Source organism: Ambystoma mexicanum, chromosome 3p (assembly GCF_040938575.1).
Source record: "Ambystoma mexicanum isolate Mex_15411 chromosome 3p, UKY_AmexF1_1, whole genome shotgun sequence".
Taxonomy (NCBI): Eukaryota; Metazoa; Chordata; class Amphibia; order Caudata; family Ambystomatidae; genus Ambystoma; species Ambystoma mexicanum.
The window spans coordinates 1208600617-1208617312 of NC_090925.1; the positions used below are offsets into that span (position 1 = coordinate 1208600617).

General features: G+C 44.7%; 1 protein-coding gene across 3 annotated transcripts in view; it reads right to left on the reverse strand.

Annotated features, from left to right (window-relative positions):
- The window catches only part of CNOT6 (CCR4-NOT transcription complex subunit 6), a 632403-nt gene that overhangs the window by 116554 nt on the left and 499153 nt on the right, over positions 1 to 16696 (reverse strand). For all 3 annotated transcript variants that reach the window (XM_069652648.1, XM_069652647.1, XM_069652646.1), the window contains exon 11: positions 5733 to 5935. In XM_069652648.1, the coding sequence (XP_069508749.1) occupies positions 5733 to 5935 (203 nt within the window). The remainder of the gene's footprint in view (positions 1 to 5732; positions 5936 to 16696) is intronic.

The following is a 16696-nucleotide window of genomic DNA, read 5'->3' on the forward strand; positions in this document are numbered from 1 at the left end:
GTTTCGTTCATAATGTGGGTGGGTAGAGCGTTCCAATGTCTGGGGGCCAGTGTTTTGAAGCTACTTCCCACTGCTTTCTCTCTTTTGTATCTGGGTGTTTCAAGGTATGCATTTTTATTGGACCTGAGGAGTCTGGTCTGGGGCTTCTTCATGACTGTTGTTGAGGTATTTGGGTGCTTTGTTGGCCCTGCATTTGTGAGTGATGCTCAGGGTTTTAAATAGAATTCTAGCTTGGATGGGGAGCCAGTGGTGGTCTCTTCTGGTGTTAGAGATATGTTCAGATTTGTTGATGCCTAGGGCTGCTCTGAGGGCTTTGTTCTGCATGAGTTGAAGTTTGGCTATGTTGGCTTTGGAGGTGCCAAGGAAGAGGATATTACAATAGTCTAGCTTAGACAGTATGAGTGCTCTGGCTAGAGTAACACAGTTATTGGCTGAGAGGAATTTACAGCTTAGGGAGATGATTTTGGAGGTGTAGGAGGTGGACGAAGCTAATGTGTTTACTTGTTTAGACATGGATAGTGTTGCGTCTAAGTAGACGCCAAGGGTCTTAACTTGTTTAAGAACAGGGATTGTGGTTCCATCGATGGTGAATGATTTGAAGGCGGGCTCAAGGGTGTTGATTTTGCTGGAGGAGCCTAGTATGAGGAGCTCCGTTTTATCGTCGTTGAGACAAAGGCTGTTATTAGCCATCCAGTTTTGGATGAGTGAGTAGATTTGGTTAACCAGGAGGGAGTCTTGTTCATGATTGCCTGAGAGAGGAATGAGGATTTGGGTGTCATCGGCGAAGTTAGTATAGATGACACCCATGGCATCCAATGCTGCAAATAGCTTAGTATAGGCATTATACAGAGTGGGGGATAGGCAAGAGCCTTGCGGCACACCTGCTGGGACAGGCACTGGGTCTGCTGATTCTTTGCCGATGGACACTCTGGAAGTCCTATCAGCCAAGAATGATTTGATCCAGTTGGTAGTGCTCCGAGCTAGGTTGGAGTCCCCCACCAACTGCAGCATATTAGCATGTGGCAGCAAGTAGTGCAATGGTGCACAAAACATGTAATCAAAGGGGTTTGCAGTGGATTAAATTTACCCGGGAATGGGTAGCAATGTTCTTAAATGGGAAAAATAAACAAGATTCCCTGTGGAAGCGTACTTGGCAAAACAGAACCAAGTATGATACCCTATATTATATCTAGGGAGGAAAGAAGGCATTATTGGAGTTAGTAATTGATTTTGAAGTTCTGCCAAACCAATAGAGTGACACGCCCTACTCGGCTTAGACCTCTTTGCGGGGCAAGTAAGAATGAAGGTACAGGGAATAGGGGAGGCAGAAGTTCATCCTAATGGTAACCAAATCCAGTGGTCGTACTCCAATATACAAAAAAGCATGTATGGCCATGCGAAAGGTGACTCTTGGTACCGCTACAATTTTAAACAAAGCCAGAGCAAATTTGATTAAAGTGTGGATTCATGATATGGCACACAAAACGGGGATAGTGAAAGGAAGGCTGATTGTAAGCACTGAAAAACAAACCACAAATCTATGATCCCAAAATTCGAACAAAATCAAAACGAAGGAGAAACCTGCCACAAACTAAATTGGCTTTTGGTTCTCCAAAAATAATTCTTGAGGAATCAAGAAAGGTTAAGAATGGATATTGTAATTGGCTGAAGCAGCATAAAGCTGCCGTGCTCAATAAGTATTTGCAAATGATGATTGGAGCCATTTTTAGTAGGACTCCACGCTCGATGTGGCAAGTTTTGACATTGGCTAGAGGCACCAAGGGTGTCACCACAAGGTTTATAGAGATTGCATCAAAAACAAAGGGTCGACACACCAAATCATTGACAACAAAGCATCTAATGCCAAAGCATCGACACCATCTTTAACATGGAAAAGTGCCTTTCCATCTAAACCAGTCCATCGAAAATATAAATGGATGGTTTCAATGGAAATGATTCAATGCATTTTTTTGTAACCTTAAAACGTTACATGGCGCTGTCCAGTGTTGACATTTCGGCACGGGCCAGCTCCTTGTAATGTTTTAATTTATTTGTATATATTGGGGTGTTCCCCCCCCCCCAGCCACCCCAACCCCCAACCCTAACGTAACGTAACCCTTAATCTAGCCCTAGCCCCAACTGCAACCCCAGCCCCAAGCCTAACGCAACTCTTGATCTAATCCTAGCCCTAACCCCAACGTAACCCTAGCCCTAACCCCAATGTAACCCTTAATCTAACCCTAGCCCCCAACCCTAACCCCTAATTTCAACATTACGATGGATTCATCAAATTTTATTCAACAAAATAGCCATTCTATGGAATGGTATTTCGATGGAAAAAATTTGATGGTTTGGTTCTCGATGCAATGACTGGATACCTACCACAATAAATCCGATAGTGGAACATGAATGGATGGAGCATATTCAGGGGAAAATGTATGCAATTGATCCTCAGTTGCCTCTTAAAGAAGGATCAAGTGAAGCCTGGTGTGAGTGGTCTCCAAGGATGAATAGGAAGGACCTGTACGAGTGCATTGGAAAGCTGGAAAGCTCGAGGGCTCCTGGCCCCAATGGCCTAGCAACGGCAGTGTTCAAGAAGGACCCCAAGGGTTGGACAGGCCTGGTATTACAACTATTTGAAAAGGTCTGTGCTGAAAGAGCCATACCAGCTTCATGCACTAAATCCATCTTGGCCTCAGTGTTTAAATCTGGCGATCGATTGAGACCTGAGAATTATAGATTGGCCATGTTGGATGTCTCTGGCAAGCTATTTGCGTCATACGTGCTGACAGAATTGCAATCCTGCGCTGAAAATTATATACTAGGGCCCAATTCAGACTGGTTCCCGCCCAGGTGCCAGCACAAACCATAACATGAGATTGTTGGACGCATTTATATCAAGATCCAGATGCAAGCAGAGCGTTCCACTTCATTTTACTTGTGTGGACTTATGTGCAGCGTTTGGCCAGGTCAATCGTGTTATATTGTGGACAAAGTTATGGGAAATTAAATGTCCGGAGTGATTGCTGGACATTATTAGTTGCTTTCCATAGCAACACCATGGTCCCTATACGCTTGGGGAACAACAGAGGTTTGTCTGAGCCCATGTCAGTAAACAGGGGAGTTAAACAAGGCTGTGTGCTAGCACCCCTGTTCTTTCATGTATATATAACTGACCTTCCGAAACAACTGGAGAGATATGCCAAATGTCCCCCTAAAATAGGGTATACAGCAGTAACTTCTATGCAGACGATTTAGCCATGGTCAATCAGACTTTCTCAGGCATGAAGGATATGATAAATGAGCTTGGCCGGTACGCAGTAGCCAACTATCTGTGAACCTGGGTAAGACCAAACGTTCTTTTCCACTAGTCAAATAATTTAGGGGAGATCCATCTGGGCCTTGAAATTGTGAGTCGGGCAAACTATGCAAGAATTACTGAGATGAAGACTAGGAAAGCAAGACAATTGGCCCTGCTTATTCGTAGGTTTGCGTGCCAGCTTGCAGACTACTCAATGGGTGGTATAGTCATACTATACAAACAGTGGTTTTGCCAGACCACACTATATGGTCTAGAGGAATTGGCAATGCGTGACCTGAATTGGCTTAAGCTAGAGGGGTTCTTCTTGCGAAGCAACTTGGGCTTACCCAGCTCCACCACAATGGAATATCTATGTTTGGAACTGGGGTTAATCTCTTTATGAGGTCTTTATGAAATCTATGAAGGCTACAAGGTGTCCCATTAGCATTGTTAGGATATAGGTATGACAAAAGAACCACATCTAAGGGGAATGAACTATTTGGCATTAAATAAGGACCAATTCTGAACTGGACACCTGATCTTGGTCTTTGAGATTTTAAAGTGGGCTTTCTCAAGAAGAATTGATAGATGGGACTGAAGTAGCAACTACGATCATTTAGTAAAAGGGGTTACTCTCCAGTAGAATTGGTTACCAACATGTATAGGAAGCCCGAAATGTACCTTGCACAAAGTCCCTATCCAGCGGTTCAACAGTTGCATCTCTTGATGCATATTAATTCACTCCCATTACAAACTATCTGGGGATCTAGATGGCAATTTGCTCAAGAGGACAGCTATTGTCGTATCTGTAGGTGTCCTGACAATGCAGAAACCGAACAGCACGTTTTCACCGAATGTCCAACAATGTGTTCACTTTACATGACCATGCTAGGCAACTTGGTGCACAACTAGGATTCAATAAAAACCAAGTAGTTCTTGAACTATTGCTTGAATACTGAGTCCACACACCGGGCACTTTACCACGTTTGTTTAAAAATTGAGCAGACATTTTTAGGAAATTAATGTAAGCCTCACTATGAGCAAACATCAATTCTCTTGCTTCCTCCACAGCCAAACTTATCTCCCTCAGCAAACAATTCCTCTACACAGAAATGCATCACACTTGCCAGTGCACTCATGTCCAAGTCAGACTACTGTAACTTACACTTGGTAGGGACCACCATTACATCTGCTTCAACACAAAGCATTGAGAGCAGCGCCAGGCTTAAATAAAAGACCATATCTCGCAAGTTAGGAAAGATGTGCATTGGCTTCCAATCCAAGCAGGAATCCTGCAGAAAACACTCACTACCACTAATAAATGTATTACCCTAAATGCCCCCTGCCCCCATCTACCTCAACCAATGCCTCATCCGCAAAACCCCTACCAGACTCCTCAGAGCACTCATTTACTTATCCCCCGCTTCAAGAATACGAACTGTTAACGCAAACCTCATGCTTTCCGCCCCTAGACTATGGAATTCAATCCCAGCAAACATCAGCAACGAAATCTCCTATACCCATTTCAAGAAACTGTTAAAAGCCTGGCTATTCAACAAAGTTTAAGTCCAATACTAGCTCATACACACCAAGAACTTTTGTATCCTCCACTGTATATACACCTATCCCTCTAAATTGTAACCATGTCCTACATCACCTTGACTGTCTACCTTGATCTTACAAATTGTACCATTGTTTGTTCTGCCAAGTTGATTTGTTTCCCTATACTTTGCCCTCTATTGTTTTAAGTATGCTTTTATTACTATGTAACAAGCAAATAATCTGCCACCTATGCCGTGATACCTCCGGGGTTGGGCTTATCAAAAAATGCAATAAATAAAAATAAATTGATAATATGCTATTTTAGATTGTTTAATTTGATGTGTGTGATGAACATTTATGGATTTTGTATTTTTGATTTTGAGAATGTTCATTTGTGAAAAGGTTATAATGAACTATAACAAATTAATAGAAAATATGGTACTCCCATGTTAAAGAAGGACACTAGAATAGTTGGGATGTTGAATGGCTAGGCGGATGTGCTCTTGGGGGTTAGGTGTAAAGTAATCATTGTACATAAAGGAGTTGAGAAGAGCTTTCCACTTAAGTGATAATAAGATCATGCAGAAACCCCAGATGAACAATCGGGAGTGTGCATTTGAAAGAATTGCGAAGCTGCATAGTTCAATGGTTACAAATTCTTACCCTAGTCACTCGTACACAACACGGGCACTGGAAGTATTTCACAACCAGGCACAAGGACCTTTATAGCTTTTGTGAGATCACCACAAACCGGTTTAAAATGCCAGTGTCCTCACTGGTGACCTCACTATAAATTGTGCCAATTTGTATTGCTGCAGCATATTTCAGATTGTGTGAACTTATATTTGGCATCCTTGATTTTAAAGCCCAAAGACATGAGCAGACTCACCTTAAAATCAAACGTATAATTTGTATAAGGCATCAGGCCGTCCTCATAGACACTCTTCAAATTAAAACCATGTGTAATTCGTCCGTTGTTTGTTGAATTCTTCCCATTACAGTTGAAGTTTGTAAGACTTTCGTTATATCGCAGCTCTTTGAAATCTTTGTGGTTTGTTTCAACTCCTCCAGTGCTCAAATACTCAACAACACCTGTATGACCAAAAGGTAAACATTGTGAATGAATGCACCTACACTTCATTCGCCAATGCATAATCACTCCACTTAAGACTAGCAGCCTAATTATGTTTGATTAATAAATTACTATTCTTCTAACAAATTTAAAGTAGAAGGAAAACATCTACATTATCTTGGATGCATCATTGCATTTCAATCACTGCCTTTGCTTGGCACACTTTTCCTTACTTAAAACCATTAATCATGTATTGCCAATGTGGCTAACTACTTTTGACATTTCATCAACATTTCTCACAAAAGAAAAGAAATGTTACTTTGAAACAGTTTGTACATACCGACAAAAGAAAACAGGTAAGCATATAAATAAATGCAAAGTTTACATTAATTTTAAAGAGTAACACATCCACCCACCCCTTACCCAAGAGCTTGCACCAGATTAATTCACACAAACAAAGATGTGACATCCATGATCGCAGACAAAAGATGCTACAAACCACACCCCATGTTGGGTAGAATATCATGTTTGTGCATGATGCTCCCCACAAGAGTCCCCCAGTATTTTTTGTTGGTCTCTTGGATTTTTCCCACACTCAAGTCTTTCAATTTATCTTTGGGAACCTGTTTCAACCCTTTTGGTTGCATCTTTTTGGAGTCCTGCTTTCTTCCACCTTTTCAAGGCATCTGCAATTTACTATTGCAGCACACATCACTTTGTGCTGTGTTGCTGGGAACGCTTTGAGCTGCCCTTTGTTTTCCTTGTTATAACTCCTGTTTACAAGGATAGGGGGGGATACTTTTTATCCTACCTAACCTATTTTTTGGCATCTGCACATCCCACCTGTGTGGAGTGCTGAGGGGACAGTCTATCCCTTTTTCCACGTCTCCTGCAACTTTCCAGTTACAATGACAAGTTCCTCTGGGTTTATAGTGATAATGTCGAAAAAATAAATGTCGAAAACCTATACATATAATGAAAAGAGTCAATTTTTAGAAAAAAAAAAATGTCGAAAAAAAATGTCAATTAGCACCATCAATAAATACATAAACAAGAAGAGTATCATTTACTAGGGGGGGTCCCCCCCAACCCCCCTCACCCTACACCCCCCGGCCACCCCTCCCACCCCTCATACTCAACACATTTTCATTATATATACGTGATCAAGCGCTCAGGGAAGCGCGAAACGCGTCGCTAAGGACACTGCCTAGGCGTCCTGTATTGCTTGCTGTGTGTTTTTGCCTTGTATTTTTTACCTCCCATTAAACTCGGTTTTTCCTCTTAATTGGATTCGAGTTTTTCTCATTTTGTTGGGATTTAAAGACCTCATGCATGGAGTGCAGGTTTTTTCCATCCTCCATGTGTTAACATATATATATATATATATATTTATTTATTTATTTTTTCTCGAAAAAATTCGACATTATTGGTTTTAGACATTATTGTTTGACATTTTCTTTTCGACATTTTGACTTTCGACATTATTTCATTCTACATTATGACTGACAACCGCTCCTCTGAGTGGCTGGTGGCAGTTTTCTACCGATGTTTGTGAAACTTGCACGCAGGCTGCTGTCACATTTGCGTTAAGGGGCACATGGGTCACAATTGAACTAAAATGGTGCCGGTCGTCTTTTTTGGCCAACTCTCGATGACCTGTCCTTTGAGCCTTCTACCTAGCTGTGGGGGATTGGAGGGTCTTTATAGTTATTTTGTCTTTGGTGGGCTTCTTTGCAAAAGCCCACCAAGGCTCAGTGCCTGAAAGGACAGGAAGTGGGGGAGGGGACAAACTCCCCATGTCTGTCCTGCAGTGTGGTTGCCTGGATACAGTTCAAACTGGGAGGATGGCTGCATCTTTGGACAAGCCAGGACTCAGATTTGCATGCAAGGCTTGAATGGCGATTGGATGTTCCAGGTGTTTTTCCTGCATAAATGCAAGGGTGCTGGAGCAGCAAAAGAGTGGACCTCTGGAATGAAGTATCCCAAGGATAACGTCTACAGCGAACGCCAAAGACTGCTGAGTAACCGCTAAAGCTCCATCCTCCTCTTCTGATCATCAGGGAAGATCCAGACCCGATGTCTTCCTCCCATCGATAGGTGGGACCAGTCTCCAGACAACCTGCATTTTGAGCCATCCCTCAGAGCTGCGACCATCATGAGCTGCAATTACCCAATACCATGGGACCTGGGCCAATTTACTGTGCATCATCTCGTGAAGTACAGTTTCGGCTAGAACTTAGTGGGCATCCTGCTAGACCTACAGTGACACTTTCCCGCTTGTAGACTTCTTACCTCCTTTCAAGAGAAATCAGACATCCATCGCTGAACCGAAGCCTGTGCAGATTCCCAACGAGCCAAGTTGTGAAGATAGTCTGCTGGGTGTCCCGCTTGCAAGAAGCTGACTGTCTGCTCCCGCCAAAAGTTCCATCTTCAGCCTCCAGGCCAAGAAACACAAAGGAGCTGCCGTCACCTCACATTGGGACTGCCAGTGATGCCATCTTTCTTCATGAAAAGGTAATGTCCTGCTCCAAGATACTTACATGGGAGCTTGCTGTGTTGAATCAAAATCCACTTGAGCTTTGAGGCACATTGGGGAGGACAGCCCAACTGTGTTCTCCAATGACTAAGGACACTGGTCCTGTGGTCTACAATTCTTCAGAGGCTCTACCCGACCTCCCTGGACCACCTTTCAATTAAAGATTTTACCTACCTGCAAAACCGAGCAAACCCATTTTGACATCTTTGACAGTGTCTGCCTTCCTTTGTTTTGCCACCCAGGGGAACTCGTTCTCTAATGCCTCTTCGGACTCTGGAGACTTATCTCATGATAGGGTTGCAGGTGCCTAAGAGTACTTACCAGTATACGAGTGTTGGTTACAAGAATTGATTTACTAAACGTGAATGATATTGTGAATACTTAACTTGATACCATCTAAGAGTTTACTATTGAACCGAGTACCGCTTAACAAAGGTCTGTATATATGTGAATAATTTTGCTTACCTGTAATTCTAATACTGTGTTAGTTGCTTTAGTGTTTATATTAAAACTACTGCGTGTAAGTATATTCTTGGCTATAGGTGTGCCCCGAGGTCTTCGTACTACAGCCCTGCTCCCTCCTAGACTAAGCCTGGCTCCTCATCCATTGCTACCAAACCTTTTGGGTAGTTCAGGCCAAACCTAAGAGTTGAAGCTCTGTGCATCCAAAAGCGAGTCTTCACTAGTCCTAGCATATGTGAACTTTAGCAAATTTCATTAACACACCAATGAGACCCAACACCTCCCCTCGATCATCTTTCCACCTTCTGTCTGCAGAGGACCTACAAGCCACCATTGATTCATGCAACCCATCTAGATCACCAAAGGATCCATGTACCCCACCAGCCTCCCAATTGTTCACTCATCTTATTATCCCCCCTCAACGACTCCATCAGCACTGGAAAAGTCCGAGCTCATTTGAAATCTGCATACATAAGACCTCTGCTGAAAAAGCCCATAGCAGGCCCATAGGACCTAATTGGGAAAAGGCTTGAAAAATGCATACATGTGAACTCTGGGATAGCATTGAAACAGACCTACTGGAGGTGGTGGTACAGATTTGGACCTACCAGTACAGAATCGGCTTGGGGATCCAACAGAGATATACTTTAAAAAAAAAAGAAAATGCAGATTACTGGTGCGCTCATCCTAATGGATATCTCAGCCACTTTTAACAGTCGCAAGATTTCCCCCCCCCCCCCCTCAAAAAATATGCTGGTATTCAAGAAACTACTACACCCATCACCTCCCTCATGGGTAGAGCAGAAATCCAGTGTCTTGGTCCCCTACAATTCCCGGCCTCGCCCAATTACCTGCAGAGTATTGCAAGGATACACACTCCTCTATTAACATGTACAGGACATGCCTACTAGACCTCATCAATGGATCTGGCACCTCCCTTTACAACTAGGCAGATGACAAATCTACATATTTGTGAACCATCCGTCACCCAACACTCCAGACATTAAAAACTGCCTTGCACAGGTTGACAAGGAAAGCAAACAGACAAACTCAATCCTAGCAATACAGAACCAATGCTTGACAATCCTACAGGTTCTAACTCACCCACCTCTTGCCCAATCCCTTCCAACACACTAAGGTATCACAATGGCCAACTCCCTCACTCTTGATCCGCAGATCATAGCCATCGTCGGAAGCAGTTTCTCAGCAGTGCATGCAACGCTGATCCCAACTTACAGGCGCCTGGCCACAATTTCTCTAATATTATCCACACTAGACTACACAAACAGCCCCAATCTCAAACTCCATGATCCTACTGGAGGAAACTGTAGAGTTCAAAATGCAGCAGCAAGACTACTTCTCAGAATGCCAGCATTTGGTATTATCCACTGGCTGCCCATCAAAAAATATATGTAAATAAAATGGAAAAAAGTTAATTTAAAAACCTTGGAAATGACCTATTAGTCTTGCCATAAAGGGGTGCTTCCTCATTCAAAGGAAGTTTCAACACTACACCCCCTATAGTACTAGTCATTGTCAAACTACAAGGAAGATTCCATTAAATTTCTGGCCACGAAACTGCAACCTACACAAACGTCTTCACCTGGAAGTGAACCACCAGACTTGCAGGAAACCGCTCAAGACTTGGCTTTTCAAGCAAACACTTTAAATCGATTTGATTTATGGCTCCTCTGCTGAGGCACAATGGTTCGTATCAGAGTCTGAGAAATCTACAGCCAAGAGCTGGAAGCAACAACCTAATCCCCATCCCAGACCTCAACTGTCTTTCATCCTTACACTTCCCATTCAGCCTACCAAACAGGTCTCATGTACTTAACACACTCAGACCTTATCCAACTTCTATCAACCACTCTGTAGCCCCCCCTGGTTGTGGAGTGCAGAAATTGACCAAGTTCACCTGCTCCTGTCTGGTTCAACCACAAACATTTTCATAATAGTACAAAAGTAAATGGGTACTTCCCATCTAGATCGAGGTATACAAAGCCACGCACAGGGAGGCCAAGATTGTCAGACGGGAACTGTAGAAAATATGAAACATTACCTCCCCATAATGGTCTTTCCCTTGCTTCCATTTGCTTAGTCACATTCCTTGCATAGGCAGACATCTAGGGGTTGGTGCAGAGTATCAAATGATTTGTCGAAAAAGGTCATTGACTGGGTATTCCTTTAATCCTATCCCCGTGGTTAGGTGTACAGAAGCCTGGATGCTTCACGCGTCTGCATCCTCAGAGTGACATTTTTCTGGCATGAGGTTGCATTAAGTTTATAGTGGACTGTCTGAGCGCTAAAATGTGTAATAAATGTAATGTGAAAAAAAGTCTAACCCCCCTTATGAATTGGAAATAAAGTAAAAGGTTTCTTATCCATTGAGAGAATGAATAAAATTTCACATGCTGTTGTACCCGCAATTCCCTTAGGAAGGCAAGATGGGTGGGCATGTGTTAATCTAAGCAAAAACCACCAACAGAAAGAATTCTGTCTGAGGCTTGTTTATCTGCTTAGAATCACATGCTTTGCATAGACTAGCAAGTAGTATCTGAAGGTGGTGGCAAAAGTGAAGGAACAAAGTAAATGTTTGGCCAAACTGTGAAACATTTCTTTTCGGAGTGTGAACAAGATAGTGTTGTGTAAAGGTGTGCACGGAGATCCATTTTGCTGCTTTGCAAACAGCTTCAAGTGCAATGAAAGCCAGCCTAGCTTGCTTATTCTGTGCTTTGGGAGTAAATGGAAGTGTTCAGCTCGAGAGGCTACGACACTGTTGAATGCACGATACACTCCATCTGTCAATAGTAGCCAGAGACATAGGGGTCACCATCTCTTTCGGCGCCCAGGGACACAGAGTTGATCTGTTTTACTTTGTTTTAAGGCAGTACAAGACTGCTCTGCATACATCCAGTGTATGAAGCGGTATTGAAAAATGTTGGTAGCTCAATTGGCTGTTTGACATGAAAATCGGCTATTTATTTTGGCGAAAAGAAGAAATTACTCATCTCTCAGTAAGGTAATTTATGATAGATGAGGAATCTGTGGAAGGAGCGTCCATGAGCTCCCTATTCCAGCGCTGTTCTCAGGAAATCTTTCCGCAGCTAGGGGGGGGGGGGGGAAAAAGCACAGCTAGGTTTAATGCCTCTGCATGCTAGATGTGATGTCGGGGTCAGTATATATAGTGGCGCCAAGCCCCTGTGACCTCAGTTCCACCATTTTCCCCTTGCATTCAAACTGAGGGACAGCATAACCAATGGTGTACTAGCTACCAATAAAAAAGGGAAGGTGATTATTATAAAATTTTTATTACGCGCCACATGCCTATGGGCCTCAGAGCGCACGAGGAAATGAGAACATCCATCAGAAAGAACCATTACCGAGAGGAAAGTAATTTGTTCTTAAAATGAATTCTTTGCTCCCTCAAATTCTTCATCTATGATAGCAGTACGTATATCTGAGAGGAAGGAAGCAAGAACACCAACTAAACCAAATAACTGCAGGACTGGCCTACTAAACCAGGCACCCTGGTCTAAGTAGTAATGCTTAGCAAACATGTGCAAAGACGCCCACTTTGCTGCCTGGCAAATATCCAGGACAGTGACTCCCTTCTGAATGGCAGAGGCGGCAGTCACTCTAGTAGAATGAGCACCGAGAACCCTCAGGCACATCCTTTTCCCAGCAAGATCGTAGCATTCTGAGATGCAGGGAATGATCCACCTGGACAGGGTCTGTTTGGTCACAGCCATGCCAGCATGGGCACCAGCGTAACCAACACTTTCCTAGCCTCTTTAGTACGAGCGATCTAGAACTGAAGGGCCTGTACCGGGTCCAGCCGATGGAATAATTCCTCTGCCTTGTAAGGGTGACACAGAGGACAAAACACAGAAAGATGGATCTGAGAGATGGAAATCAGAGGCAGACTTCGGCAGAAAGGAAATTCTCACTCCTAAAGTCAACTTCTCTTTGAAAAAAAACTCAAATAGGGAGGCAAAACCGACATCTGGAGCTCACTCATCTGTCTCAAGGAATTGATGGCAACCAGGAAAATGATCTTCAGTGTGAGCAATCTAAGAGCATGAATTAAGGGTCTCAAACGGAGCACCAATAATGTTAAAATTAAAGTGAAATCCCACGTCAGAACCTCAAACTGGCACAGAGGAAACTGGTTACACAAACCCTGCAAGAACCGCTTAGCAATGGGGATTGTCAAAAACTAGCTCTGTTCTGGGGACCTCCTGAACACTGAAATAGCATCGAGGTAACCACAGTGCTAATCTGGAGGCCCACTTGGGTCAAGGAAAGCAAAAGTCCAATGCAGGAGACAGGACAGAATAAAGGATCCAGGTCTCTCTTCCGGCACCAAATCGAAAATGTATGCCACCTGCAGGCATACATGGATTTTGTAGCAGGCCTCAGAGCTGAAAGGAGCACATCAAGGATGTCGTCCGACAAGTCCCATTTCCTGCATCTCAGCCTCTCAGCAGCCAAGCATGACATTTCACGCTACTGAAATTCGGGTGAGGACTCACCCCTTCGATTGGGAGAGTAAGTTTACTTCCTCAGGAGGTGCTACATATGGCAGATGGACAAGTCAGCAACTCCCGATCCACATACAATAAAGAGCGATGAGGATCAACGTGGTTTCCGATCAGGCACAACCTTGTGAGAACCAGCGGATTGACTGGGAATCGGTGGGAACGCATGAAGGAGGTTGAAAGTACACAACCATTGGTGCGCCCCCCAGACAAGGAAATTCCCTGCAGCAGAACTTGCACTTCCTGTTGGCACTGGAAGCGAAGAGGTTCACTTGAGGAGTCTCCCAAAGGGGAGATCTCCAGAACTTACTGGCAGAGCTCCCACACGTGGGAGGCCGAAGTCTGTCTGCTCCAGGCATTCGCTGTGACAGTCTGGCTAGATGAGGCGCTGCCAGAGACAAACTGTTCTCCAGAGTCCAGAACCACAGTCACATTGCTTCTCTGCAGAGGCGCAAGGACGTCAACACCACCTGCTTAGTGAGTCCCCTGAACCCTACTCCTTTCCCTGCACTCTGGCCATTCTCCATGGGCTCTCCCCTTTACCCCCTCCTCTGAAGCCAGGCATCTTGACGTCATCTTCGACTCCTCTCTTTCCCTCGTCCCTCATTTAGGACATTGTCCTCTCCCTTCTCAAAGGAATCCTACCCTTCTCCAGAGACTCAATATTACCCATGATCTGGTTCTCTCCAGGCTAGACTATTGCAATAGCCTCCTCAATCTTCCTTCGTCCACCCTGCAACCCCTCCAGCTAACCCAGAATAGGGCAGCAAGACTTATCCTTGGCCTCAAGCCCAGTGACCGCATCTCTCCTGCCATACAAAGCCTTCACTGGCTCCTGGTCTCAGCACAGATTAAATTCAAATCCCTTTGTATCATCAAAAAGGCTATCTGGGGCCAGCACCACCATCTTCAATGCTTCCTGACCAAATACTCCTTCTAGACTTCTGCGTTCCTCTGGCACCAACTCCTTGTGTGTGAAACGGTTTGCTAAACAGAGCGCTAGTGGTCGAACACTTTCCTCGGCGGGTTCCCTTCTGTGGAATAGCCCCCCTCTCCCTCTGCGTTTTGAGCAGGACCTCCAAGTTCCGAAAAAGCCTCAAGACATTTCTCTTTACCTCTTCCTTCTCCTCCTCCTCCTCCTCCTCCTCCTCTCTTCCCTGCTAATCATACAGTATTGTGACTGATGTGCAGGGCCCTTATGTATCCTCAGGGCCCTGACATCCCCCCCGACCCCATCTCTCAGCCCAGCTGCTGTCCATTTAATGCACTTGCTTAGGCTTGCCCTCCCCAATGGAGGTTGCAATTACCTTTTTTCTCTTCTTAGCACTTCACCCTGAGCACTTACCCATGAGCACCACAGCACCTATCCCTTACCCCCTCCCCACCCCCTGCACTTGCACATTCTGAACACTCACAAGGCATAGTAGGTTTGTCTCCCCTCCCTGTTATTCTGCTGATTTGTTTGTACTATTAATTCAATCATTTATCTTTGTTGTAATTAATTGTCTACCTTCCCATCCCCACCCTGTTGCCCTGTGGGCGCTCCGAAACAGTATTGCTAATTGTACAAGCACCTAACAAGTGACCAATAAATAAAACAAAACTGCTGTTCGTATTCCATTCAGATATTAACCTTTCGATCACAACCTAGCCACTGTTCGGTTTGTTTTGTGCTCACAGAGCTGTAAAACAGTGTTGCTTCTTACCCAGTGTTTGCTCTACTTTGATTGTGGTTTTTATTATGCTCGCATTGTTGGACCCGACTACACTAGCGTGTTTGTTTCTTGGTCAGCCCTTCTACTGTCCTTGCAGGGGGAGGCCTGCATGAGTTTTGCCTTTGGCTGGAACCCTTGCGTGCCCCTCCTAGGCCCCATTGCGTATGGGCAAGCAGGAAGTGTGGGACGAGTTTTTCCACTCCCCTGCCTTTTGTCTGCCAGAGTGCCTGATTGGAACCAGCTCCCACTGGGGTCTGGCTGTCCTGAATGGACAGTCACCCATCCCTTTCTGTAAAATGCTGGGTGGGATTGCAGAGGCGTGTGTGCTGAATCTGTATAAAAAAGGTAAGGTTCCTGAGGTGAAAGGCAAGTCTACCACTGGAAACCGAAGTATCCGAAGAAGAAAATGACCGCCTGCAGAACCTTTGGAACACTAAAGTGACCACTGCTGTCCAGACCCAGTTTTATGTGCGACAGAGAAACTCCAAAGAGGACTCCTTCACTTTGCATGGTGGGAACAACCAGTCCCAAGACTAACTTTAATCAGAACCATCTCCCAAGGTGATGTGACTCTTTAGAGCTGCAGAACACCAATATCAGGAGTCCTCTGACCCAATTGAAGTGAATCGTTGTGGAAAGGCCAAATCCATCCAAGTCTTTGCTGAGCTCCAGGTGAACCTCCAGAGACACAATCTGACTCGTCCAAGTCCCACCAACAGAGTGCAGGACTTCAGGAACCAAAGAAGATGGTCCGGACGAATCGCATCTGTTGGTGCTGCCGAAAAGGTGCCAAAACCACAGAGCGATCAGCGAAGGCGATGAAAGCCGTATCAGAGGTCCTCTATCGAGACTGCTGCTGAGAGATCCAGGCCATTGTCCTGCCTTTTGTCAGACAAAGAAATCCAGAGGTCGGGTCCAGCACTGCCACAGAGGAGAATCCAGCCATGATCTTTTCTTCTAACCTAAGGTATTGTGGGGGGAAAGGGTACTGCTTACTGATCCGAAAAGGCGCTCCAGAGCGTTATGGTACATGTAGAGCTGTCCAGAGCAACCCACCCCCCTTACCTACGACTCAAGCCGCTGCTTGTGTCCCTTTAGAGAGTCGCTTAACAGGGTCACCAACATTGGTTGTGTCCTCTTGCATCGTGGAGACTACAAAATATCCAGAGACCGTTCCCCTTGGAGCGGTTCCTAGGGTACCTGGGAGGCATAATCTGGGCATGTGGAGTTCTCCAGACTTGAGAACAAGTTGATCTCTGGGAAGCCCCATTCTGCGAAAACGTTGGCGACTATGTCTTTGTGTAGTCGCCATTAGTACTGGATAGAGGGAAGTCTCTGCTGAGCATGTCTGCCAGAAGATTGAGTTCCCCTGGAACGTGGAGACAGGAGGAACATCTTGTGTTTGAGAGCCCACTCCCAAATATTCTGGGACTGTTTGGGCAGCCCTGGAGAGTGTGCCCCCCTGTTTGTTCAGCTAATACATGGCCGTGGTGCTGTCCGTGAGGACCAGTACCCTCTTTCCCTGTA